Raw genomic sequence first — 24,693 nt, 5'->3', positions numbered from 1 at the left:
CAACGCCAGCCCAGTGCTAGACTTCCAAGTAGACAATATGCAAGCCATCGCATGATTATCTCTTGTAGCGAATAAATATCGGAAGGATTTTCGATGGTTGGCACATACCCAATAAGGTGGGGTTGCGGCACTACTGTTCGTAAGGGGCTGCATCGAGTTGCGTGCGTAGTCATGACTCATTGATGCTGTAATCGATTCCGTGCTCCATCAACACAGAGTTTTTCTAGTTCGTCGCTGAAACGATTGCTTTTAAGAGTTTTACCTGCTAGCTGCTAGCGTTGTTGATGCAGCAGGTGCAGATCGGGGGGTATCGCAGGAAAAGCAGCACAGCGAAGCGTATCGTGAGGCTGAAATGGACGACTCTAACTCGGGCAACCCAATCGTGTTCAAAGAATCTAGATCATACTTTCTGACCGATACATTCTTCGTGAAGCTCTCCAAAGCATTTACCCTATATAACACATAGTAAGTAGAATAGTAACTACCGCTGCTAACCTCGGCAATTGCGCCAAATGGCAAACGCAAAAACAGGAGTGAGTAGAGATGATTGCTTTTTCTCAACGTCGGAATGCTACTTGACAAATGAAGCTTTTCGCAGTGCAGCGCTCTGTACTTCCCAGATAGGCTGTCCCAACTCTAACAAGTCTGTGCCAAATTCTGACAAGACATGACCTACAATACCGTCGAATCTGGCCTGGTTATCCCTACACTCTGTATCACTTCCAAACGTTGCTATGTACCACTCCTCCTTCCAGGTTGTTATAGACGCTTGAAACAATGGGCTCTGCGTTTGGATTTGTTCAGCAACTACGTAGAATGAGGATCTGATTGCATGCTTTCTTTGCGGTTTGAACAGCTGCAATGACGAAAACTTTCTCAAAGTATACAGTAACAAGACTGTATCCCAAGCTTCGAGCTTATGTAGCAGAATCACAATTTTGCCGCTTTGCTTGACACGCTGAAGCGCCAGTACAAGTTGACTTGTTAGTAGCCGCCATGCCTCCCGTTTCTCGCGATACTCCGCTCTAGAATGCGTTCGCAGAACCTGGCCGTCGCAGAAGACAAGATCAAAAGCTTCGCCACAAAAAGGACGGTCGAACAGAAAGTTGTTAGCATCAGGATGTTCCGCCGGGATATTGGTAACGTCCATCTCGGCCGCCAGCATCGTGATATCGAGGAAGCGGACTCGTATCCTTGGGTCACTTTGCCAGTTAGGAAGTATCATCTCATGGCCACCCCGGGATACGGGAAGACTGATTCCGCATATCCTGGCATAGCAGTTTCTTTTGAAGACAGAGGCTGTGAAGCCGCCAGGCGCCATGCAAAGATCAAGGATGGCGGGGTTTGTGGTAAATGATGGCGTTGATGGCAGAGCTGAAGTCGCCTCGTGAAGCTCGTCGCCAATCTGGCACATCATGTTGTAGAATATGCGTCTTCCAGATTTATCTGCATTGTCTGCTCGATAACGCTGTACTTTAAAATGATCATCCCCTTGGGGATTCTCCCATCCCTGGGTGTGTGATCAGAACAGTACATAAACAACCCTTTAACGACACTTACCCTGCGCCGAAGATTTGTGAGCTCCCTGAATATGGCTGCATGCTTAATGCAGTAGTCTTTGATAGCTGAGTCGGGGCACGGGGTTGATGGCTCAATCGATAAGATTTTGTGACTCGAACCATTAGAAACCTCGCGTTGTAGCTGACTGCTAAACATCGCTTCTCTGAAGAGTGTTCAGTAACATTCGGCCCAAGAGTATGAAGATCGTAGACATCTTTGGCACTGGGAGTTTAAACATGACACGCGTTTGATCGCCGTTTTCTTTCCATACCTCACTTGCAGTTTGCATGATTATTTGGGAAGAAAACCAGCGCTTGGGTCTGATATGTGTTACTATGCTATTGGAGGTCCAGCAAGCCGCGGTTACACAACAGCATTTCGCATGCATCCATGGCGTGATCATCGTCGATGTAATACTCAGGTGATTTGTGAACATTGGTGACGCCAAGATGCAAACTGGAATACATCAAATTAGTGCGTAGATTTTCGGCTTATCTTGCAGTAGCGATGTGACAATAGATGCATGATACATACATATCTTGGTTATTTCTTTATACTGTCACGAAGGGCCAGCAAATGGACAGACTCAACGGTAACATGCTGTACGCCACATGCAAAATGTTCACATCATATGAATCATATCTTCAAATTACAACCGTTCCATGCCGAACAAAAGCTGCTGATCGTCGCCCAAGCTTCTCTTTGAGTGCAAGTCGCACCAGGACATATTTCACAAAAATAATAATTGTTTTATGTGAGGAAAGGTCATTTTTCAAATTCTTGTTGGAAGAAACGAACGGTGGCCTCACAAAGACTGTTATCTAAGATTCGTGCGTTTAGTGTAACAAACTCCATATCTAGTGTGCATAGAACTTTCTGTGATGTTAGCCATTTTCTCAACCTTCCGACCGATGGTCGACCATTCACACTTTGAAACATCAGCTGTGTATAAGGAGTTAAAACCCGTGAAAAGTTTTGCCGAATATCGGTTGTCATCGATAGCTGGATTCATTCAGTACATGCAATTGGGAGGTGATGGTGAGATCTCAATATACGCGGGAGCAGCGACCTCCGAATCAAGTCGGCGCTGAACAGAATACTACTCCAGACGGACTTGTACTAGTCCTTTGACTCTGGCGCATGGGTACTAGAAATAGTTGACGAAACGATCAAATGGATCTGGCACTTCAACCAAACAACAAGCGCGTAATCCAACTAAAAAACAATATAACATGATTCTATGAGACGTTGCCGTAATTGGTCTCGTAATCTACATACGTTCAAAAAGAAACAGGCTCCAAGCATGCGTTACTCGTATCTGTATTCAAAAGACGGCTTACCAGTGCTACCCGCTCCCCCAAGTCTTTGACAGCATTGGGTAGGACGCTGTATGAGATTCCATACTCCCTGAGCATAACAAAGAACGATTCATTCAATGCCTTCCACCCTGCAGTATCTTGATACGCCAACCTGACTTTGTCTGCGCTTAGCCACTCTGTGTTACCAGCCTCACAAACTATCACTGTTGCGTATTGCATTCTTAATCTCGAATTTTCCCACTCCTTCGTGCTCGCTAATGCTTTGAAGGCATCGGTTCCCGTGTATTGTTTCGCGTATACCAGCGTGTCTAGCGCTGATCGATCAGCCAAGAACCACCGGTCCTTCAGTTGTTCTTCAATTTGGTTCTGCCTTAGTAGAATGTGCGTCTGTAACTGAAGGCCTCGAACGCTATCATATAGGTCTCTTGCTTGAAATCCCTTCTCATGCATTATGACTCGAACGACTTCTTCGATGAAAAACGGCTGTTCGATACCGTGAGATGCTGGATCGCGGTCGGAGTAGAATGCCCTCAATGCGTTGAGAAGAGTCGTCTTCCCACTACACTGAGGTCCTATCAGGTAGAGGTTCGATTGTTTTGGAGTTCCGCTTCTATTATTGAGGGTTCCGAAACTTGTAGACATCATGATATCGGTGTTCTGGCAGGGTGGAATCATTAGCTCAGATTCACCATTTTATAACATTCAATCTGCGTAGGAAGCTATAGCATTGATAGTAACTTTACGTAATTGGCTTATTTAGAAGCGTATGACGTACTGCGCGTCTCGCAATATCACCCGACCTCCATTCTACCGGCCACTTGTTGGTCGCACGATCTTACCACTGTAGGTCTTGTTTATCTAGCCCGCATGTACCAGCTGACCTAGCCCAGTCGTATACTCCTCCACGGTCCCTGAAAGCCTTCTCATCCCAGTATACGCTTTGAAGTGCCTTTTCGACCCCAATGTCAAGGATTGATTCAGATGGCTGACGCCCGTCGCGGTCTAGAAATCTCAAGTACTCGTCGAGAATCAAATACGACTTGGCCATCATTTGGTTGGACTCTGGCACGAGTGATGTCTGGTTCGCATGTCGCCTGCAAAAGCTGTCGTATTCTTCATCAGTGATAGTGAACTTGCGGGCGTCTCGAAGTGTCTTCTCAGTGTCGTTTTCCCCTGCGACAATCAAGACTTGGAAACACTTCCAGCGAAAAGGCCGAAGCCGATCAATGTGCTTGTTCATATCTTCATTCCAATTGAGTCGGCATACCACAGAGTTGATCTTGAACTTGATGCCGTACTCCTTGCACCAGGAAGCAATCCGGTATAGCTGCGAGATCTGGTCGCCGGATCCACGGCCGATCTGAATGTTGGTAGACTCGTTGAACGAATCACATGAGACCGCCAATATGTCGATTTTGGAACCGCACTGCCGAAAGAAGCTTTCCTTGACAAGACTTCCATTTGTGACAATAGAAACCGACTCGAGTCGTAATTCGTCTTTGCAGAAGACCACCATCTCTGCCAGGAACTTTGGATAAAGGAACGGCTCCCCGCCAGCAAAGTTCAGTTTTCGCATGCCTGCTTCCTTGAGCAATGCAAGCCCTTTCTTTGCGTGATCAGAACTTTCCATGAAAGAGGAGGTGGCAGTGTGAAAGCAGAATCCACACGTTTTGTTGCAGCGCCTCGTAAAGTGATAGTTGACAGCTATAGGGCATACTGCGCGATGACTGTTGTAACGCAGATACATGGACATGATACCAAGTAGCAGAAGTCCAAAGTAGATTGAAACGGAGTCCATTGTCGGAGCGTGAACGAAGAACTAAAACGGAGGAAGTAAGTGGAATGCTGAAGATGTTCACTTGCTGCCAGAGAATGCAATGATGCCAATTGATGCTATTTAGCGATGACGTGGGTACAACCCCGCTTTTGGGAGGCATAAATGGAGGGCTGCGAACTCTCGTCGCTACACAGGGCTATCTCACCAGGCCGACATCCCTAGAAATTGCCATGGAGGCTACTGCAACAACTGTCGTATTCGTCATTGGTAAGTGTGTGAGATTCTGAGTACACGACTAAGGTTTACAGGAGCTCCTGGTTCTGGCAAAGGCACGCTGTGCCGAAGACTTTCTGACGAACATGGATTCTGTCACTTGTCTATTGGAGATACGTTGAGGAGACTTGTCTCGAACTCGATGACGGACCTAGTTACGGCATCTCAGGTACAAAGAGGCGAGCTCGTTTCCACAGAGGTGTTGGTCAGTATTCTCCAAGATAGCGTAAAGGACAGTGTATACAGCGACCGTCGCGTGATCCTGGTAGATGGTTTACCGAGGCAGTTAGATCAGGCTATGCCTGTGGAAGAGAAAGTTAGTGTGCCCAACTACTAATGCTCTCCCTCAGCATACTTACTTGGGAAGATTGGCTCACCAGCATTGGTCCTGTTCTTCAACTGTCGAGAAGAGGTCGCCAAAAATCGCTTTCTCACGCGAAAACTACTTGGAAGAGAAGCAGATAATGCAGTCGTCTTCCAGAAGAGATACGATGAGTTCACCGCGGAGAACTCCAAGGTTATAAAGATGTACCAGGAACGAAACCTTCTTATTGAGGTAAGGTTTATCGTGCAGTCCTTATTAATGCTAAGCGGCGGTCAGATTGACACCAACGGAGAGACGGATTTCTCGTACACAACCCTATCGAACCGTCTACATGATACTGATTTGGCACAATTTCTCAGAAAGACGACAGTGGGTGTATATCAAATCGATACTGGAAAGATACAATGTATGGAATAGGAGGCATATATGTTGGTCACGTGACGCCTACCAAGGGTTTCCTTTCCATGCAGCTAGAACCGGTTTTCTCAAAAATCAATACCACTAAGTTACCCAGCATTTCATCTACGCTTCAAGTTCTTCTTTTTGAATATTGCAGCCATAGATTCTAGCGTTTTCCATGTTTCGAAAAGCCATATCTCAAGCCTTTCTTCTGGAGGTGGAGCGCAAGTTTTGCCGGCTTGCAGTCCCAGATCTCATCCTTCATGTCGGGAACCCACCATTCCAGAGCATCCAGTCACACGGCCAGCGCATTTTCAAAGATACTTACTTCGACCGAGCTGGACTCCTCACAGCAGCAGGTGTGTGGGTCAGGCTACGCAACGGGCAATGGGAGGCCAAAGTGAGAAAGGGTGGCAGCTTCCAAAACTCAAGGTTCGAGGAGCTGACTGACCCTCGCGAAATCGGGATGCAAGTACGCACCATTACAGGACGAGTATGCAGCGAGCGCGAGTTTTACGGCCTCGATCGCATTGCGACCATGTGCACGACAAGAAGAACGTGGCTGGCGGACGAGAGGTTCTCGATCGTGCTAGACGCGATGGACTTTGGGCACGAGGTCGGCGAGGTCGAGCTGCAGTCCGAAGTGCATCTCACTCATACGGGCCAAGAGCTGGAGGACCACAAGCAAAGGGTAATGCAGCAGATGGACGAAGAGATTGTAGCTTTCATGGAACGATATCGGTGGGCGTTTGCTGCTGGTGTGCCAATAGGAAAGCTGACAGCATACTTTGAACGCCAGGCCGAAGGCAGGCTGTAGATATGAAGCAAGGCTGCATATTGAGTGACCGTTGATGCGCTAAGCTGTATTCGGTTATTTGCAAACATGACGTGTCGCAATACACGCTTTGCGTTAGCGTTGCAGGGTCTTTCTGTAGATGCAAAGAGACTGGCCGTAGCTCGTGTACATATGTACATGCAAGGATGAGATTTCAGATACTAGTTGGCTAAGTAGTGAGTTTCTTATTTTTCACTGTTCGAACTTTGCATGTTGCTATACATTGCAACAGCTGGTGCCAATCTTCTCACCGCGCTGTGCTCTAGTTTCTTTTGTATCCTGCTCAAACATGCACTCCGCTAGAGTTTACATCAACTAACAGCGTGTATCTGTTGTCGTATTTGTTGTGATTTCGTGTGTGAGGTTGTGGAATTCAACAGAGGTCATAATTTAACTCGACAAAGGACTCTCCGTCATTCATCTGCTTTGATTAAGGCATTGTGGACTCTGGGCTACTAAACCCAGGGGCTAGGTGTGTAACTTCTATATAGCTATCGCTTCAGTCCTCCCATCGCTTCTCTGAACGTTTCTAACCCTTTCTCCAGCATACTCTTCCTAGACTCCAGATGAAGACGCTGCTGCGTGATCTCAGGAGGCTCAGCGGCAACGAATTCCACCTCTTTCTCTGTCATCTGTGTCACAACCAGAGGGGAAAGGATGATATCAGGGAGGGGTGCAACCAGGTGGCGCTCAATGACAGCCTTGGTGATGGCGTTGACAAAGTACTTGATCTCGTCTTTGTAGAACGCACGCTCGGTATCGAGGGCTTCCTGGCTTGAGAAGACGTCCATGTCCAGCTCTATCGCTTTGTTCATGGCCTCTGTGAGCTTACCGGGGTCAACATGCTTACATAATTTGCCGTCGAGATTATAAATATTGACTTCTGAGGCTTCTGTGGCTTTCTTCATGATCTCCTGGTGCTTGCATTGACGCATCTTCTGTACAGTGGTGGTAAAGTAGTGGTTATAAGTAGCTGGGTGGCGAGCTTTGTCCACGAGAATCTTGTGCAGTTCTGCTTTCGCGTCAGAAAGGGCTTGAGCTAAAGCACCATCTACGTAGAGGGTAGTAAGCCTGTCCTTGAACTCAGATGGAGCGGCATCCTGGAGAACAGCATCGATGAACTCCTTGCAAGCACTCGCAATTGTGCTAACATGCTGAGAGGCGATCTGCTCCCATGGTTGGGACTGCTCCCAGAAAAGCTGTGATATCAGCATTGGCTGAAACGTTCCAGGAAGCTCATGGCCACGGGAACGCTCTAGGGTCTTCTTGACCCATTCGATGGCTTCTCCGCGTGTAAGTTTTTTGGGCTTAGGAAGGAGCATGAGCTCCGGACGTTCCTCGAGATCATCAAGCTCTTTCTGTGCTCTTACATCCTCTTCAATTTCTTGGTCTTCGTCACCGGGACCGACTCCAAATGTGTATTTGTGACCCCTTAAGCGCATATTGTTGGCGAAATTGATGTTGAGATGTTGAATCACGGCTCGAAAGCGGCGGATGTTCTCAGGCGCATCAACAGCTGCGTCCATATTGATTCGGCCAAAAAACGATGATTCGTAGTAGCCCTTGATAGCAGAATTCAGGATATCGCTGATGCGCATGCTGATCTTCATCAGAACCATACGCTGCTCATGACTAGTGTTGCGACTGTCGCCTAATTTTTCAATCTCTGCAATAGTACCTTGAAGCTTGCTGACCATTTCATCCTTCAAAGAAGGGAGCTCCTTGATCAAGTGATGGAGTAGCACCTTACTAAGACGCTCGCGCAAAGAGCCAATGCCAACGCACTCACGAGGCAGATCAGCATAACGACCCTTGCTAAAGAACAAGTCCTCGTCTGCATTGCGTTCCTCAAAGGAGAACTTCATCTGATTATCACCACGGTTCTTGAGCATGTGCCAACCCCGCTCTAGGTAAATATCCTTGTTCTGAGCCAACTCGATCCAGGTCAGCTCGTTGTCGGTGCCTTCACGGAGGAAGTCAGGCTTGGTGATGATGCCAAGGGTACGACGACCCTGCTCGTCGATCTTGCGGCAGTGGTCGAGGATGATTTGATTAGCGTAATCGTTCTTTGCGCTAACCACTGCCAGAATAATGGTACGAGGATTTCTCATGTACTCCTTAACCAGATTGAGGATCAGCTCTTTGTCGGTCTCGGTTTGTGCTTTGTTGGTAGCATGAATGAGACCTGGAAGATCGACAAGAGTTCTAGCCATTTTTTAGTAAACCTCTAGCATATCGCATGAATGACATACAATTGAGGCCTGGCTGGACCAGTGATCTCGACCGATAGCACATCACGAGAGAATGCCCTTGAATTGATACCACCTACTACTCCCAAACCCATTGCTTGTGTTGCCTCTTCGATCACATCTGGGAGCTGACTGAAATCGTTCATGACCTTACTGAACGACTTGAGCTTGGCTTGCTCCGACTTTGGGCGAAGCTTGTCTGGAGTGATCGTGATCGTGCTGGTCGACGACGCAGAACGACGCAGGATGATCTAAAGCTTGTTAGCATGATCCCTAGGGTAATTGCGATGTTACCCACTTCAGTTGCGAATCTGGTGCACAGGTTTTCCTTGCGAGGAAACGGAATCTCAGTGATAGCCTCAAGTACAGAGCTTTTACCGGATGACTGGTCGCCGCAGACTACAAGCTGGGGTAGTTCCACAATGCTACTGAGACCTGTACGTCGCAGCTTGTCTACGATATCCATAACTTTCCGCTGATCCGCAGACTGTAAAGCGTGCAGAGAGCTTGTAGTGACAGAATCCGGGTCGATAGGCACCGGCGTGATTGGCGTATCGACGCCTTCATATTCAGAATCGCTAGACATAGCGCTGGCCATATTAGTAGGCGAAATTCTTATGGAGTTTGGAGCAGATAATACTCGGATGTTGAAGTGACCTGAGAACGATAGTAGAACGAGTATCAGGGTTGACTAGATATGGATACAAAGGTTTTACGGTAGTGAAGGCTAAAGAAATAGACAAGCAGGCATTATGGGCGGAAGCAAACCTTGGCCTCTTGTAGTGGCCCGAGAATCTGGACGAAACCAATGAGACTCTCAGTTACTCTGCTTGACCCACCATCTGCCTCAAAAAGAAAAGAAAACGGATCAGTAACATCACATCCCAACGATTAGATAGAAGGCTTAAGAAACATGACCATCTTGCGGGATGGACCCCGCCATACCTGCTTCGCAGTTCTTGCATTCTTCTCGATCCATATATCTGCTAGTTTGCATAATGTACATGACCACATTTCATCATCTCGCATTTCTGTGATGAACTGAATCGTGGATCACGAGAAGATAGTTTATAGAATTAGATAATGCGAGCTAGATCACCTGATAAACTGAAGACAATGATCATCCATTCACCACCGCACATCGGGCCATGTGTCTTGACCTGCTGTGCGCCCTCTTGCACGTGACAGTCACACAGGGGACTTAAGGGAATTACGCTGAAGTAGAAAGCTGGGTAACTAAGTAACTAGTTACTCATGTGTGCTGACGCAATCTGACTAACCGTGACCGCTGTTTGATATATCTAGCATTTTCCAAATAGAACTAAGTAGGATTGAGTACATACGGGTGCCAAGCAGTGGATTTTGATCAAAACCTATACGTGTACATACAATACTGAATACTATGTAATGCCGTCTTATCTGTGCCCAACAACTGCATGTTGCATTAGTCCCAATCTTCTGTTCGCTTACGGGCATATTTTTCGCGCTATGTTAGGAATGCAGCTCAGTTATCGAGAAAACTAATGACAGACCAGATATGAGCCTACTTGTATTCTGCACAAGCATCGGCAGATTGTTCGATTTAGTCTAGGAATTGTGCACTTACTAGCTTCCCTACGAACTGTGAGCTGACTCTGGCATCTTTCTCCACTCTCTGCAGGTGCGAAGTTGCTGCCGAGCACTTGGCGATGCATACCACCCAAAGTCATGTAAACTTACCTTTTACTTGGTGAAGAGCCTGGCCATTATTATGTAAGTCAACCTCTCCAGGTGTGTGCATACAGGCATCTTCTGTTAACTTGATAGCTGCCTCACATAGGAACAGTAAAAGAAATAGAGATTGTTTCCCGCACCAGGAAAGTGGACGTATAGATGTTCTCATTTCAATATTGCGCTACCGAGGCGCTTCTCAGATGCCAAAATCAGCCTTGCATGTACGTAGTCACTTCACTTAATAATGCGTGAGGGGAGGAACAAGCCACCTAACTGGAGAGTGGTGGAGTAGCAGCAAGTGCGGGCTGTGAGTGGCCGCAGCTTGCGTTGGTGTCTAGGTCTGTGGCGCAAGGTTGAAAAACTCACCTTCTCCCTTTTTCTTTTTCTTTTTCTTTTTCTTTTTATGCAGCAGCTCTCGGTATCCAGTTACCATGGTCTTGTGGATTCGAGCGGCGAATTGTTCAAACGATGCGGTCTGCAGCTTTAGATAAGACTAGATGAATCGCGATATGAGTGGCGAGTACTGTATGTGATTGGGTAGAGGTGCACATGAGGGGATTAAAGACGTGACTATAAATTGAGATGCATCAAGGTTGGGAGAGGGGAGCAGCACACCGTGGTCGAGTAACTAGTTAGTGTATTTGATGTGCGTCGAGTCCGCATACTGTTGCCCATACTGGAAGCAGGCTGCAATCTCTCTTATCTGGCTATGTTCATGCCCTAGGTTTCCGCTCTGGCACTTCGTAGACCTAGTTCGTAGGGCTCCTAGAGATGACGGCTGGGTGTTTCGCATTCGAACTCTAACCCTAGCCCTACCGACGGTCCTGCGACGAACATGTAGCTGCGTGTGGGGGAAGCCGCAATCGCTAATGACTGTAAGAGCCACGCCACCATGTCGCATCTTGTACATATGTAGGGTGAACGATGCAGCCGCCAGCAGTAAACTTGGAAAACGTAAGTTGGTTGCCGGCAAGCAGTCGTGCTAATGCGGCACAGTTCATATCGTCCGCTGAGCCGACGTAGATACCCTTAGAAGTGCTTACGGTCGCGATCGAGTTACTATGTCGCGGTCAGCCTCGCCTATAGCGCAGGACGGTTGCAGCAGCCTTACGGCCCGGGTTTACCCTCTTCTGCACCGCAATCGCTGCTATTGGCCATTGCATACATACCGCTGGCCGTTCGCATAGCTAGCGAGTGTGGGAGAAGGAAGTTACAGCCACTCCAATATGGTCCACGTGTGAGTGGATTATCCTCCCTGCGTGCGTGTGCGCTGACGAATCAGCGCTGACGCTAGTAACTAGTACTTAGTATGCCTTGTCGACTGCGTAAGCACTGAGCTTATCTGTAGTTATTCGAATATTTGCGAACATGAGCTGTCGCAATACCCACATTAGGTTAGCATCGCTGTCTGTGAATGAATGAAGGTTCCTATTGTGTTAATTATATTCAAAGTATAGAAACGGCCGAAGACTTCGTCAAAACTTTGCGCGTGCCTGGCCCTGCTTTTTATGACTCGGGGTATAGTAAGAACTTTCACATCCAAGCTTATAGCAAATGGTGTCTTCACCACCAATAATAGAGATTTATATTTCAGTTCAACAAAAGACACTAGTAGCAGGTTTATTAAGGTTTATTTTACTCTGTGTAAGCGGCGATTTTAAACTACTCAACGCTATATGACAGGCTTTGAAGCTTCAATCACGACAGACAAATTCACTATTAGCAATAAGCATCTGTAATCGATCAGCAAAAACAGCTAGCAAGATGCATTGTCTTTTCAAATGCGCTGCCTTAGCCGTAATGCTAGCTCTGTATGGGATCCTAAGGCTAGCCGGTCTGTTGCCATCCCTTTTAAATATAGCTTAGAAGCTATTGGTATTAGTGCTAATGAAGACTTGTAATTATATATAGTTATAATCAGACTTACTAATATAATTAACAGAGAGCAGGAAAGTCGAGGTGTAGATCGCGCAGGTAGAGAATGACTGCGTGCATCTGTCCTTGTATACGGCTAGCGTCGAGGCACAACAAGAATTGAGCGACACAGACAATATCCTAGACCACTTGTATAGCATGGAGCTATCTAATTGAGGAGATTCATCAAAGTAGTGGCGTCAGATCGACGATAAGGGTTTCTTACCATTAAGTTCACGCTGTCGTTTCTTCAAGTCGATCCTCATGCATGTACTTCAATCCATTGAACAACTCTTGATAAAGACGACATGTGAATGTAGCCTAACATAAATTCGATCCAAGAAAGTGTGAAGCTTTCAAGTCTTTATGATAGTGCTGCGAGCGAGCTTAGTTCACCTTATCAAGACATAGCAGACTAACTTACTCGATGCCGAAAACAGGCAAGGACCAGCGCAGCTACATCACTCAGCTCGACTGAAGCTTGGGCTGGTGGGCAGTTTTTGTCTGTCACAAGATTCCAAGTTGTTAGAAGTCACGGGACTTAATAACCCGCGTTTGCATTCAGCTGCGGCTGTTGACTGGGCACTTCAACCAGCAAGAAGTGCCAGTGAAGGACCGCCATAGCCCACCGAAAGGACTGAATAAGGCTACTAACTTCAGGCACAGTAGTTGTTTGAGACTCCGCCAAACTGAGCAGTTTGAGCAAAGCAGATAAACTCTCCTATCACACACATGGGATCAAACCATAACTAATATAACAGTAGTAAGAATCAATACGAAAGGTAGACTACCACTGAATGATACGTATTAAGCATCGCTTCAGTCAGAGAACACGAGGACCCATTCTTCTCAGCTCGGGGAAACTGCGATAACAGCTGGGCCGATAAGCCGGAGTGGCTCAATGCAGACTATAGTCTTCAACTACCTCGTTGTTATTATTCCGACGTGCAAACACGCCACTTGGGTCATATAATCTACCTGTAATCGTTGCTAGAGCATGCTGGCGCTAAGGTTTATATGTTTGCCAGAGTCGCTGGACCCTAGTGCTAGGCGCAACAAGCAAGCGATAGACATATTGATTACCTGATTGGGCGTGGTACGAGCCAGAATGTGGTCTTTTTACGCCTGACGCGGTAATCAATCCGTCAATCGTTCGCTTATTGCAGACTGTGCAGGACAGGACCTTGTTACATGACACATTACCCGATACCTTAATGGCATTTTTGATTACGAGAGACTAGGTTTGTGGTTTCCTTTCATTTTGAATTAGGCTCAAGCAAGCTTCCGGGATCAGGAATAGCATGTAGCTCATACATACAGCAGTGTTTTCTTTGCATAACAAGTCTACATTGGCAGCTTCAACGCCTAAGCCCACATCTGCTTGAATTTACCATCAAACTCCCCCTTCAAACACAGAAATGCTTTTAGTACCTTGGTAGGCGCATGTCTACATCATCCCATCCCTTCGTCTCATCATCCTCATCATCCCAAACTCCAATTGGAGCCCAGACGTTTGTTGAGGTTGAGTCATTGCCTTCCTGTCCTGCATTATCGTCGCTTCCGATTGTCGTGTTATCGTCCTTTGATTCTTCATGAACGTCACCACTGCCTTTCAGATCAGTTGCGTCTGCCTCGGATGGCGAGGAGGGTTTTATGAAGTTGGTCAAAGCTGTTATGATCGTTGCGAGGACGAGAGAGAAGTCTGGTTATTCGTTAGCAAACAATCATCGATGTTTTGGAGGAAACATACCGTTCAGGTGGAACCAGACATCGGACCTGCGGATCTTGTTTGCTTTCTCTAGGGCATTCAGATCGCCATGCTTGTAGAAGTCATACAAGTACGCGTTGAGTGGTACTGTAGATTCCGGATGGATCGGCAAGTATGGCACAACAGCTTCTTCCAGAAAGACACCAGAACGTACAGTACTACAGAGATCGGAGATACTATCAAATTCGTCGCCATGACTCGAAAGTGAGACGAAGTGGGAGCGAAGAACTGTGTGCTGATTCGCACCTGGGGTTATGTTGAATTGCTCGTCCGACTGACCAATTCGTATCCCACTCAGTGGCAACGTGTCATCCGGATCCTTTAGATGCTGATCAGCGAAAGTTTTGGCATAAGTGCGGAGATTGCTAAGGTTTCGTTATTGTGAGCTCGGAGCGTCTTTTCCGCTTCCTTCGGCAACGGCGGTAGGAAGACGATTGAAGGCGACCGCTTCACGACCTCCTCGATAAACTCTCCATCGACGCGTTTGCATTGTTGCCGACCAAAGATGTGTGATAGTACAAGCATAATTGTTGAACAGGTTTGTTGGGGACTGGAATCGATGTCCTGGCAGAGATCATGGAAGTATCCCGAACTGAGGAGGACGTGAAAAGCCCAGGCGGAGTTCTCGGTGTAGTATAAGTGATTGACACACCCAGCAAAGTTGATCGGCGAACCATCAAGATCCAGCAAGGACTGGCGTCGAAGATATTCGATTGAGAAGCGAAGATGGTGTAGGACAGCCATTTTGGACTTGGGGGAGCCAAGGTAGAGTCGAGGCTGGGAAAGAATAGAGTTGATTGTACGAATTGCGAAGTCGGAGTTGCTTGAGCCATGAAGTAAAGTAGCTAGCCGCAATACGAGCGATGTTGTGATAGGAAAATGTCCGTTCAGATCTGGAAGTCTTGAGCTTATGAGACGAACACTCTTTCAACAGGGATTCCAAGAAACAGGATATTCCCAAGTAGGTCAAACCCTCTTCGACCAGCTCGACCGGCACACTGGCGGAAGTTGAGCGCAGTAAGGAAAACAGAGTCTCCAGCGAAAACTACAGTTTTACAGGGCATATTGATGCCCAGCGCAAGAGTGCCTGTAGCAATTACAACTTGCAGGTAGCCCCTACGGAAAAGTATCTCCACCACTTGACGATATTTCCGATTCATACCTGCATGGTGGACGCCGATGCCTCGACTCAAAGCACTGATAAGCCATTCTGCGACACCTCGATCACGAAGTTGCTGCTTGTATATATTGAGCTCCGATTGCAACAGTTTATGCATGTTGGCGAAGTGGAAGCCATTGATCGGAGCACAAGGATGAAACTATCCCACTTGGAATGCTCTGCAGACGCGGCTTCGCGTTCACTGTCCAATCTTGACACTCTCTCTTCGTCGTCCTTCTCTCTCCTGTTGTCGCCTCCGCGCTTAGCTTTCATTCTGGCTGTGCTCTTTCCATCCTTAGACTTGGTCTTGATCACTTCTTGGTCTTTCTTGAACCTTTCGAATGCCGCAAGTTTCTCTTTCCACGAGGTACTCGTGGCTTTCCAAGCTAATTCACTTATCTCCAGTTCTTTCATTACATCTTTCATAAGCTTTTCACACTGATTACGATCGTAATTGAAAACAATCGCCGGAAGGGCGTTCTTAGCATGCAGATCGACAAGCGCTGGGAGAATGATCGAAGAAAGGCTCTCTGTATTGACATTCCTGGCTTCAAAATTACCGCCAAAGATGTGTTTCGTGCTGAGAAGGTTGCGGGTGATGGGTTTGACCAGCGTTTTGCTTAGATCCTGCTGAACTTTCTCAAATGGCGAGCCCTCACAGTTCATCCATTCCAGCAGCTTAGCCTTCAGTTTTTTCTCCCATTCGAATATGTGGATCTTTTTAATCACATCCGGAAGTGCGTCGAGGCTGAGGTCCAGTGGAACAACATACTCCTTTGTTGCGTGCTTTTTCATCGTTTGCCAGAGCCAAAGACAGTCCCGAGCCTCCAGATGGAGATCCTTCGGTATTCCTCGAGATTTGTTATTCAAACTCGAGATAGGATGGACGAAATAAAAGGCTTCCATTCCGTCTAGGCCTGGCGTATGGATAGGAGAGCTTTCCGGTAGGCCTGTAAAGCAAAACTTCTTTGGAGGAGCGTAGATGAATTTACGTAAGTCGGAGTATCGGTGGTGGTGCTCAATTGTGACAAGTTTGTTCCCATTTGCTTTTTGAGTTGACCCAAGCCAGGTACTGAACTCCTCTGGATTTCCAACCGTTGCAGAGAGGGCTATGATAGGACAAGGTGACTGCAACAGCAACTGTTCCCAGATCACTCCATCTTCTGCCTGACCGATGCAATGGACTTCGTCGAATATTATCCGCTTGATACGGCAACTCCAAGAGTTTTCCTTTTCAGCATTCAAGGGAGCTAGCAACATAATCTGGAGGATGTGGGGCACGGTCACCAAGATCTGACATCCAGTAGCGTTGTTGATTCGATAGTCCCGTGTGTGAATTGCCCAAACCGATTTCCCCGGTCGTTTGAATGACTTGGAAAAAACGTGCTTGAATTTCAGCGGCAATCTGATAACAAGAGCTTTGGTCGGTGCAACGTAGACGATGACGCCATCGTCATCATTCGTGAGGACTTGCTTCATCGCATAGAAGGAGATGAACGTCTTGCCGGCACTAGTTGGTGCAACAACGAACAAAGAATGGTTCTCATCAATCGCGTCAAGAACCTTGCGCTGCCATGCATCGGGACGGAACGGAACACGTTCGTCTATAGCTGAGCCAATTTCCCTCTCAAGGTATGGTCCACAATGTTCCAACTGGAACATCTTTGCACCGCCTGGGATAGAGAATTTGTTACGGTCAATGGAGGCAGACACAGAAATTCTGGAGATCTTTGCCTCGTCGAATACGCAAGTGAATTCGAGTGGCCGACTGGTAGCCTCCGCCTCGTATTTGAGCGCAGGGAGTTTCAAGACCTTCAAGATCACCTCTAGGGAAGCCGAAATCTCTGGTGTCATTCCTGACCTCGTCTTCAGCAACTCCAGAAGTGTGTTCCAGATCAAAGCTGCAAAGTTTCCACCAGCTTCTACAGCTGTGCTGTTATAACGTTCCATCCAGATCCGAAGTAGGCAGTCTATTGTGTATAGCTCCACTTCTGGCTTAATCAAACTGTCATAACGTAATCTCATGGAGTAATCCCGGGCTGTGAGGTACCGAAGTTGCAGATTAGATTGACAACCGAGCTCCTTACACTTCACCTTCCAGTAAGCAGCGTCTATTTCTCCTTTGGATTGAGTCTTTGCTCTCTTGATAGCGGCTGCCGCCTCAAGAGCCATTGTCTTCCCACTCTTCTTCATCGGCTTGCTCGTTTTTTTGCCACCTTTAGAACTCCCTCCTTTCTCGAGCTGGTTCGAAAGACGGGATACATCCAGTACAAGAGCCTTTTGTGTTTTGGGTGGCTGTAGTCGCTGGTTCACAACGATAGTTTCAGGCTCCAAGACCTTCCCAGCTGCATTGGTAAGGCTGGCTGCATATGCATGCATTTCAGCCATATACAAATCATTCCGGCGGCGAGCAAAATAACCGAGCTTCTGTGTCGCTGTCTTCAATCCAAGAGCTTTTCTATGATTGTGCCAATGCGATAGTTCTTGGAAAACTTTGGCATTGTCATGTGTTGCCTCGTTTGAGCATCTTTCATCCAGCTTCAGGCTGACAGGAGCAAGGTGCTTATCGAAGATAGCATTCTTGAAAGGGAGAACAGTCTGGTCATTGCTAGGAACTGAGTAGCGATACCGGACCGAGTCTTTGGAAGCCTGATAATCGGTGATCATACTGATAGGTATTATCCCATCAAAACCATTCTTGGAGGCCTCAACGAATGTATCAAGCAGGCTGTTGTATTTCTTCTTGACAGCTTTGTTGGCTAGTAGCGTATGGCGAAAGCAGCCATCGCGGATTAGAGCAGCAAGCAAGAACCCATCGAGGAGATCTGCAAGATTGACTGGGAGATTCAGAACATCGAGCTGCTCAGACAGTTCTTTGTTGCAGAGTAGGGAAGCTGCAGTTTGTGCGAATGAACAAATGAGGGTCTGAGCAGTGTTGTTTGTGGTAGTTGACGGCCTCCGGTTTGCAAGCGGGAAGTACTGAAGTGCAGCAGTATGTAGGAGGAAGGCTGAGGCTTCGTCACCAGATATTGTGCCATGCTGCATCGCTGTACGAAGGACGAGAACAGTAACCACGTCTCTTTCCGACGGCTCAAAAATCCCTCCCAAATTTTCCAATGCAGGGCTCTTGATGGATGGTACATTATGAAAAGCTGCGGCGTAACAAAATCGGTCAAACCCCTTCTGATCCTGTTGTCGTGAGGACTCTAAAATCACAATCATTGCCTAGGACATAGTTAGAACAATACACGACGCGACAATAAAACTGGAAGACTTGCCTTACTGTCTGCGCATTGTAGCTCATTGATCAGGGCAACATTGTACCGATTACTCATGAACCAAAGAATCATAGCTCTAAGGTTAACTTTATGAAGGTGTCCAGCAGATGGAGAAGAAGCTGAGTTTTTCGTTTCACGCAGAAACATTCGATCTCCCTCGCATGCCTTGAGATCTTGGCCGCTATCTGAACGTAGTGCCGCCGAATTTGATTTTGCGGCGTCTGGCATGGCGCCATCGTGACACATGACGAAGTAAGTGCCACTTTCATTGAGGTACTTCACAAACTCATCATCTGTAAATGAATTAAACCGTTTAAACATGATTCTCTTGTCCGAACTCAAGTTGCGTGCCAGATGCCTGAAGATAACCGATCGCGCCAGCGCATACTTAGGCCAATCTGTTCGACCTGCATTTGGCGGGACACAAAGCTCTTCATTCTGGTCAAAGCAGACAACCCGGAACCGACATTTCCTTGAGAGCAAGTCTTGGAGGAACTTCTCTACGATGTATACCGCGTGGAGCAGTTGAAAGCCATCTGGTCAATGCATAAACGCTATGGTCAAATTTTAGTGGAGGCAACTCCTAGTACTTACTACCGAAGTTAAGCTTTGGATTGGAAAAGCATTGAAGTAGGAGCGAATCGAATTCAACAAGGAACATTTCGCTGCCCGCGTAGTCGCCAATAAGATCTACACGACGGGAGGAAATGGATTTGTACCAGGCCAAGACAGCGTCCTTTTCCGAATCACGTCCCATAGTAGCGCAGAAGAGGAGAGGTCGATAGAGGGTTTGGTTCATCTGTAAGTCTCAGAAGTTATGCTTATTGCTTGAGCGCAAGCACACCGCAACTGTTGTGTAACCCAGCGTATCAGAATGTCATGCAAGGCAAACGTCAGGACATGCACGTGGCGATACATCAACAATGGACCGCTTGGGAGGTTCGGCAGGGCCTATCGAACGCCAAAATCAAAGCTACTAGCGCAACATTGCCTCGGGATAATGCAGCCACAATACGTTGCACCTACTCCTTGAATGTTCACGAGCGCTCACTAGCTCCCCCATCAAACTAGGTCCTGAGCTAAGCCTACACTTATCAATGGCTTTCCGCTGGAATCCCACACTCCGAAGCACAAATGCGTGATGCTACACTATTCATGCCTGACACAGCCCTTGTCGTGTTCGCATCGATTCCAACCCACCTACTGACGGAACTTTTGGGAGTTAGCATGCGTGGAGAAGCTAGTATTATATGTTTAACTATTCTTATTTTGCACCGGCGTACCTCGTGAATCACTATCCTAACAAGGTTTAATTCAGAGAGTGAAAGATCTCACATCCGAATCGTATCGGTTCGCTGGACGAATGACAGTGGTATGCGAACGCAAAGCTGAACGCTTAACAATGTAGATTTATGGGAAGCATGCAGACGTACCTTTGGTATCGTGGTACAAGAGCCTTGTCACCCACTGCATTACTCTCTCTATGCACAAGTGCACAAGCTAAGCTCGTATCCACTCCGCAATCCGCCTTCTACAGCACCAATGAAGGATATACCAAGTCTTCTACAGTTACAACCTAGCCGGCATTATCCAAGCTTTCAGCAAAGCCATAACTCTCATTAGAACGAATCACTGGCGGTTGAATATCAGCCAGTTGATGTACATGGCTCTCAACACGCAACTTGCGCTGCATATCGGCCACGTGTTGACATAATTCACCTGGATATGTGCAGTAGGCAGAGCAAGCCTGCTAGCTGGAACATGTCAAAGTACATTGAAATGTGAGCTGTGATTGGTGATAGCTTGCGCTAGGACTCAGGTCAAGGGAAAGGCTAAGATGCATGCCGTACCTCCATTTGCTCTCATGCAGTAGGCTCTTCGTACCAAGTTACTACAGTTCTAGAGATTAGAGCAACGGGCTGATCATATGATGCAATCCTCAGCTCCAGACAAGAGTGGTTTGATCGTGACATGACCAGTGAAAACTGCATGTTGCTGAGTAGAGGTATTGCGGTGGAAATTGGGATGCAGCAAGGTTGGATGAATGGAGCGGCACACCATCAGATGGTGCACTTAATATACACAAGGTTCGCATATTGTTGCAGGCAACAAGGTATCAAGAGCAAGTAAAAGCTAATCCGTAGTCTTACTGGTTACTCTCGATGGAGCTCCGTACCTTGAACTGACAAGTGAGTTGGGCTGCTCCTGCAGAGCATTTTCATTGCCAGTGATATCGGCTATCTAGCTACGCTTGTGTTTGGGCGTCAGTATTGGCCATTGATTGTGGAAGAATAAAGCTACAGCCACCCTCTCAGATGACTCACTGGAGGAAATTATCCTCTTAGCGTATGCACTGACGCTAAGCCTTATCTGTCAGACAGTGAGCTTATCTGTATTCGACTATTTGCGAACATGGGCTGTCGCAATACCCACATTAGGTTAGCATCACATAATGCCACATTTCGGATCAAAGCGCTGCTGTCCCTCCCAAAGGCCCTTGTTAGAAGCGAGTAAGAATGTTGAGAGGAAGTGGCGACCAAAGACCTGACATGTTCCCTATCCTAACGCTCGCAGCATATGATCATCATCAGAGCTTACGTGCTACCATTTATCACCTTCCAGATAGAGACTAGCCCTAGAAAGGACGAACTGTAGGCAGGCTTTCCTCGTCTTGTTACAGCTTTGAATTGGCAGTGGCCCTATCATGCCTACATGCCCTCATAAGTAGTTAGCTAGTCATGATTGTGATAATATCGCAAGGTGCTCGTCCCACGTCTGGCTGGTTCTTGCTGTGAAAAATCGCTAAGTAGATGGCTATCATCGCATCTACGTGCATGTAAGCGCGTCTAGTATCTGTAATTTCAGCTCTAATTAGGCTGTACTGAACTGGACATATTGTGTGTAATATAGCGACTAAGCTTACAAAACCATATCTACGTTCTCTGAGACGTGCAGAAAGCCACTTATGCGCGAACGCGTGATCTGCGGTATTTTCTTACACTTTTTGAAGAGCTTCGGCGCGACTGGCGTAGATGGACTGAGAATGGATGCACTCATATTGAAAAGAGTTGAGTTTAGCTATGTGGCGACAATGTCTTTTGACGATTTGCTCGATGGAGAATTGATGGTGCCCTTTCATGTCGCGGAAGAGCGCATCTTCTGCGTATATATGCACAAATTTCCTGCTCTTACATATGATGGATGGTAATTCACATGGTTAAAACAATGAGTCTTTCGAAAACGTCAACGAAAGTTGTACCTGCCCCACCTCTCCAAGCTTACTTACTAATCTATTCCAGGGCAAGCTTTTCGAAAGACCTATCGAGACCGCGCTCCGTTGATGACAATGCAAGGGTAGAATGTTCGCATGATGCATCTCATCTTTTTGACCGTTTCAGGTTAGCGTGAGCATAATGCTTAACCCTAGTCTTGACTTTATCAACATTCAAAAGCGACCATGCTTGACAACAAAAGCTGGAAAGTTTTGTTTCACATATAACTTATCCAAGTTATTATTTCATGACAGTATCCATAGTCTGCATCATGCTCGATGTCGTATAGTAGTTATTGGAGTACTTATCATCAAGATTTTAAATGCGGGCAGTTTCGCCATGTCGAGAAGAAGACACTGAGAGGCTTCCCATGGCGGCGAGAGGCCGGGGATCGTATCAAGTTGGTGACATAGCACCGTAGTGTATGTCGCCGTATTACACACCGCGCGAAGTCAACTTGAACCCATAATATGTATTGCGAGATTGCTTATCGAAGTGTTGATTACTAGCCCTATCCCTAGTAAGCTGCACTTCTTTTCCAAACAGACACATTTGAATCAACTTACAGTAGTTAGCTTACGCGAGTAGTAGATTTGCACACACAAGTCAGAGCTACGAAGAGAGCCCGTGTACTGATATATGATGCTTTGGCTTGAGTAGTGCTTCTGAATCCTATCCCACACCTTGTACGAAACCTAGCCGTGAACCTTTGGCATTTGGTGTTGTCTAAACGATAACCTATTGCGACAAGGCAGGCGGAAAGATTCTATGGAGGGGGCTTTGAGCGAGTTAGCAAGCAGCACTTGGGTTCTCTCCATAAAACTGCCTAGGGAAAGTCAACAACAAAGAGAAATACTACACACATCCAGACATTACTGTCCCGAAAACGCCGAGATCATTTCCGAAGGGTTTAATATGGACGACGTGGGGCCTTGCCCTCTAACGAGTGTACTCCAATCCCCTACCACACCGATTACGCGAGTGGCATCACAGAGCGCTAAACCTTCATACGGGAAAATCGAGCAAGACACTTTCACTACCGCGAGAATGGCAAAACAGCTCCGTAGGTCGGCTAGATTAGTCGTTCTGGGAAAGGGAACGGTCACGAGCGATGAGCAATTACGAGAGGCGCGCGCTGATCGTGACGGAGAGGGGACAGCGTCAGTCGAAGAAGGCCAAGGAAAATTCAATTGCAAACGAAAAACCAAGGCAGCTGAAGCGGCAATGGCACTGGCTACACCAACGAAAGAGGTTTTGATAGAAACGGTGATTCCCTCAGACACAGACGAAGAAATCCTGGGGGACGTAATATTCTCTATGTTTGGAGCCGATGCGACGAGCGATAGGAGAACTTGTGTAGGGAGTATATACCACAGTCAGTCAAGTATACACGGGGCGCCAGTTGACAGAAACCGTATGCCTGACGATCCCTTGGGCCTCCGAGCCATGTGTTGGGAGCGAGGAGCTGACCCTGTGAAAAACTCATCTAATAGTAGCTTCGGTGAAGGGACTGCGTTCCGGTTCTTGGTCTTCCTGTTATTTGACATCTTCTTAGCCATTGTCAACGTTAATGCAAATGATTATTGATCTTTGTGACAAGTAACTCAAGCGAAGCATTTTCCATGTGAACGCTAGCATACTTCGGTGCAGGTATGGACTAGATAAGCTGCGTCCTATATAGGAGCCTACCCCGCAGGTGGATACCACTTGGCACCAGTCGCGTCAACCAAAGAAACACCTGGTAAATATGTCTTTGAAACTTAGTAATTGATGCTGTTTCCAGTTCGACTCATCCATCCTAGTTACGTCCATTTCGTAGTTATCCGATCTCAGACGTATCTGGTGAAAATCGTGGTAACACAAAGTGGGGTAAGCTTCATCTTCAAGTATCTCACCTTTCTCTTGTTCACCTCTTTTCACGCAAAATTCCCTTTGTCATGGCGAACCAATGTCCTATTTGCTCCAAGCAGTTCGTTTCGAAAATAGCGCTGAGGAATCACACAGGCACCAACGACGCAACCCTCCGCCGTGCTCACATATGCCGCAAATGTGAGCAGAAGTTCTGCAGCGAGAAAGCGATGGTGCAACATCACGACGCACCGTCTCATCGTGTCATGTTTAGCTGCGACGTGTGCAAGAGGCCTTTTGCAAGCAAGCAGGCTATGAAACAGCATAAGAAGTCCCCATTCCATGCGAGAACACTAACTCGGGAAAAACTTGCGGCTGGGTATGCTGCGAGTGCGTCGTTGAATCCAAAGAAGGTAGGTTCATTATCTCGTGATACGACAGGAAGCATCGTACGGACACTAACATGTGTCCGAGGCTTCATCTTACCAAACAGAACCCCGTACCCAAGCGGCGCCCTGCAATTCGATCAAGGAGGGCGCGTCCAGCGGCACTGACCATTGGGACGAGCACTCCAATAAAGAAGACGCTCGGACAGAAGACGATTTTCGGGCGGCTAGGGGCGAGGATCAGAACTGGGCGCTTTGCGATACAGATTGTGGGTGGTGTGGACATTGCGTTGATGCAGTCGACTACTGAGTCCTGGCCAGCATTAGCTCAATAGAGGTCTTCTGGCATAGACTCGATGCTGTTGTGCTCTATGCAGCGCAGTACTCGGTGAAGATAGACTCTGGAGGCATGCAGCGTGCTCACGGATTTGGCCCTTAAGGTCATGACGACTCCACGGCGCCTCGGCAGCAATGAGAGGTGTATAGGAACGTTCACTGGTTAATTGTGTAGTATCTGGAGCGGATGTTGATTCCTGGAATTAGAGTACTGACTATCATCACTGCTACTTTTCAGTTTGCATTGAGTGAAACTGTGCGCCAAGACGGCAGCCCACTTTA

General features: G+C 47.2%; 10 protein-coding genes across 10 annotated transcripts; 4 read left to right on the top strand and 6 right to left on the bottom strand.

Moving 5' to 3' along the window:
* Window positions 1-364: 364 nt before the first annotated feature.
* Window positions 365-1,766, bottom strand: PSV08DRAFT_325584 (uncharacterized protein). Its single transcript, XM_066092701.1, has 2 exons — window positions 1,561-1,766; window positions 365-1,510 (listed from the first exon to the last, which is right to left on the bottom strand). Exons 1-2 carry the CDS (start codon window positions 1,714-1,716, stop codon window positions 572-574), a joined length of 1,095 nt encoding a protein of 364 aa, XP_065948291.1. The 5' UTR covers window positions 1,717-1,766; the 3' UTR covers window positions 365-571.
* A 1,010-nt stretch (window positions 1,767-2,776) lies between these two features.
* PSV08DRAFT_325575 (AAA domain-containing protein) lies at window positions 2,777-3,567 on the bottom strand. Its single transcript, XM_014221508.1, has one exon. It carries the CDS (start codon window positions 3,552-3,554, stop codon window positions 2,841-2,843), a length of 714 nt encoding a protein of 237 aa, XP_014076983.2. The 5' UTR covers window positions 3,555-3,567; the 3' UTR covers window positions 2,777-2,840.
* An 18-nt stretch (window positions 3,568-3,585) lies between these two features.
* Window positions 3,586-4,784, bottom strand: PSV08DRAFT_365024 (uncharacterized protein). Its single transcript, XM_014221509.2, has one exon. The coding sequence runs from the start codon at window positions 4,675-4,677 to the stop codon at window positions 3,715-3,717; it is 963 nt and encodes a 320-aa protein (XP_014076984.2). The 5' UTR covers window positions 4,678-4,784; the 3' UTR covers window positions 3,586-3,714.
* Window positions 4,785-4,857: 73 nt separating this feature from the next.
* PSV08DRAFT_325555 (adenylate kinase-domain-containing protein) lies at window positions 4,858-5,770 on the top strand. Its single transcript, XM_066092700.1, has 4 exons — window positions 4,858-4,923; window positions 4,965-5,245; window positions 5,297-5,485; window positions 5,531-5,770. The coding sequence occupies exons 1-4, from the start codon at window positions 4,887-4,889 to the stop codon at window positions 5,669-5,671; spliced, it is 648 nt and encodes a 215-aa protein (XP_065948290.1). The 5' UTR covers window positions 4,858-4,886; the 3' UTR covers window positions 5,672-5,770.
* PSV08DRAFT_325547 (CYTH-like domain-containing protein) lies at window positions 5,755-6,692 on the top strand. The gene has a single exon (XM_014221511.1). It carries the CDS (start codon window positions 5,832-5,834, stop codon window positions 6,468-6,470), a length of 639 nt encoding a protein of 212 aa, XP_014076986.1. The 5' UTR covers window positions 5,755-5,831; the 3' UTR covers window positions 6,471-6,692.
* A 183-nt stretch (window positions 6,693-6,875) lies between these two features.
* On the bottom strand, window positions 6,876-9,417 carry PSV08DRAFT_325534 (P-loop containing nucleoside triphosphate hydrolase protein). The gene is made up of 4 exons (XM_066092699.1): window positions 9,378-9,417; window positions 9,036-9,327; window positions 8,741-8,988; window positions 6,876-8,693 (listed from the first exon to the last, which is right to left on the bottom strand). The coding sequence occupies exons 2-4, from the start codon at window positions 9,321-9,323 to the stop codon at window positions 6,980-6,982; spliced, it is 2,250 nt and encodes a 749-aa protein (XP_065948289.1). The 5' UTR covers window positions 9,324-9,327; window positions 9,378-9,417; the 3' UTR covers window positions 6,876-6,979.
* Window positions 9,418-9,758: 341 nt separating this feature from the next.
* Window positions 9,759-11,205, bottom strand: PSV08DRAFT_404452 (uncharacterized protein). Its single transcript, XM_066093685.1, has 7 exons — window positions 10,817-11,205; window positions 10,457-10,528; window positions 10,344-10,391; window positions 10,208-10,223; window positions 10,127-10,169; window positions 10,018-10,025; window positions 9,759-9,973 (listed from the first exon to the last, which is right to left on the bottom strand). Exons 1-7 carry the CDS (start codon window positions 10,881-10,883, stop codon window positions 9,814-9,816), a joined length of 414 nt encoding a protein of 137 aa, XP_065948288.1. The 5' UTR covers window positions 10,884-11,205; the 3' UTR covers window positions 9,759-9,813.
* Window positions 11,206-13,539: 2,334 nt separating this feature from the next.
* PSV08DRAFT_411783 (uncharacterized protein) lies at window positions 13,540-19,326 on the bottom strand (the record flags this gene model as incomplete). Its single annotated transcript, XM_066093902.1, has 13 exons — window positions 13,540-14,066; window positions 14,115-14,497; window positions 14,551-15,025; window positions 15,115-15,385; window positions 15,442-17,650; window positions 17,684-17,805; window positions 17,842-17,889; window positions 17,926-17,930; window positions 17,961-18,330; window positions 18,364-18,474; window positions 18,508-18,516; window positions 18,570-19,105; window positions 19,164-19,326. The coding sequence occupies 13 exons, from the start codon at window positions 19,324-19,326 to the stop codon at window positions 13,789-13,791; spliced, it is 4,980 nt and encodes a 1,659-aa protein (XP_065948287.1). The 3' UTR covers window positions 13,540-13,788.
* Window positions 19,327-22,231: 2,905 nt separating this feature from the next.
* On the top strand, window positions 22,232-23,444 carry PSV08DRAFT_208261 (uncharacterized protein). Its single transcript, XM_066092064.1, has 2 exons — window positions 22,232-22,361; window positions 22,430-23,444. The coding sequence occupies exon 2, from the start codon at window positions 22,610-22,612 to the stop codon at window positions 23,426-23,428; it is 819 nt and encodes a 272-aa protein (XP_065948286.1). The 5' UTR covers window positions 22,232-22,361; window positions 22,430-22,609; the 3' UTR covers window positions 23,429-23,444.
* A 315-nt stretch (window positions 23,445-23,759) lies between these two features.
* PSV08DRAFT_325495 (uncharacterized protein) lies at window positions 23,760-24,638 on the top strand. The gene is made up of 2 exons (XM_014221516.2): window positions 23,760-24,102; window positions 24,164-24,638. Exons 1-2 carry the CDS (start codon window positions 23,779-23,781, stop codon window positions 24,383-24,385), a joined length of 546 nt encoding a protein of 181 aa, XP_014076991.1. The 5' UTR covers window positions 23,760-23,778; the 3' UTR covers window positions 24,386-24,638.
* Window positions 24,639-24,693: the final 55 nt, after the last annotated feature.

Source organism: Bipolaris maydis (assembly GCF_028858645.1).
Source record: "Bipolaris maydis strain C4 unplaced genomic scaffold PSV08scaffold_13, whole genome shotgun sequence".
In the NCBI taxonomy this organism is placed as follows: Eukaryota; Fungi; Ascomycota; class Dothideomycetes; order Pleosporales; family Pleosporaceae; genus Bipolaris; species Bipolaris maydis.
The sequence above is the reverse complement of the archived record's forward strand: the minus strand, read 5'-3'. Positions and strand labels throughout refer to the sequence as shown.

What these genes read in the sequence shown, in the direction of transcription:
- PSV08DRAFT_325584 (XM_066092701.1), bottom strand. Translation starts at nt 1,716, where the DNA reads ATGTTTAGCAGTCAGCTACAACGCGAGGTTTCTAATGGTTCGAGTCAC. An exon ending in TCACAAATCTTCGGCGCAGG is followed by an intron (nt 1,511 to 1,560) that starts GTAAGTGTCGTT and finishes TCACACACCCAG; the next exon opens with GGATGGGAGAATCCCCAAGG.
- PSV08DRAFT_325575 (XM_014221508.1), bottom strand. Translation starts at nt 3,554, where the DNA reads ATGATTCCACCCTGCCAGAACACCGATATCATGATGTCTACAAGTTTC.
- PSV08DRAFT_365024 (XM_014221509.2), bottom strand. Translation starts at nt 4,677, where the DNA reads ATGGACTCCGTTTCAATCTACTTTGGACTTCTGCTACTTGGTATCATG.
- PSV08DRAFT_325555 (XM_066092700.1), top strand. Translation starts at nt 4,887, where the DNA reads ATGGAGGCTACTGCAACAACTGTCGTATTCGTCATTG. An exon ending in AACTGTCGTATTCGTCATTG is followed by an intron (nt 4,924 to 4,964) that starts GTAAGTGTGTGA and finishes TAAGGTTTACAG; the next exon opens with GAGCTCCTGGTTCTGGCAAA. An exon ending in AACGAAACCTTCTTATTGAG is followed by an intron (nt 5,486 to 5,530) that starts GTAAGGTTTATC and finishes AGCGGCGGTCAG; the next exon opens with ATTGACACCAACGGAGAGAC.
- PSV08DRAFT_325547 (XM_014221511.1), top strand. Translation starts at nt 5,832, where the DNA reads ATGTTTCGAAAAGCCATATCTCAAGCCTTTCTTCTGGAGGTGGAGCGC.
- PSV08DRAFT_325534 (XM_066092699.1), bottom strand. Translation starts at nt 9,323, where the DNA reads ATGTCTAGCGATTCTGAATATGAAGGCGTCGATACGCCAATCACGCCG. An exon ending in GCACCAGATTCGCAACTGAA is followed by an intron (nt 8,989 to 9,035) that starts GTGGGTAACATC and finishes AACAAGCTTTAG; the next exon opens with ATCATCCTGCGTCGTTCTGC. An exon ending in GGTCCAGCCAGGCCTCAATT is followed by an intron (nt 8,694 to 8,740) that starts GTATGTCATTCA and finishes AAAAATGGCTAG; the next exon opens with AACTCTTGTCGATCTTCCAG.
- PSV08DRAFT_404452 (XM_066093685.1), bottom strand. Translation starts at nt 10,883, where the DNA reads ATGGTAACTGGATACCGAGAGCTGCTGCATAAAAAGAAAAAGAAAAAG. An exon ending in GAAAAAGAAAAAGGGAGAAG is followed by an intron (nt 10,529 to 10,816) that starts GTGAGTTTTTCA and finishes TCAAGTTAACAG; the next exon opens with AAGATGCCTGTATGCACACA. An exon ending in GGCTCTTCACCAAGTAAAAG is followed by an intron (nt 10,392 to 10,456) that starts GTAAGTTTACAT and finishes TCGCACCTGCAG; the next exon opens with AGAGTGGAGAAAGATGCCAG.
- PSV08DRAFT_208261 (XM_066092064.1), top strand. Translation starts at nt 22,610, where the DNA reads ATGGAGGGGGCTTTGAGCGAGTTAGCAAGCAGCACTTGGGTTCTCTCC.
- PSV08DRAFT_325495 (XM_014221516.2), top strand. Translation starts at nt 23,779, where the DNA reads ATGGCGAACCAATGTCCTATTTGCTCCAAGCAGTTCGTTTCGAAAATA. An exon ending in CGTCGTTGAATCCAAAGAAG is followed by an intron (nt 24,103 to 24,163) that starts GTAGGTTCATTA and finishes CATGTGTCCGAG; the next exon opens with GCTTCATCTTACCAAACAGA.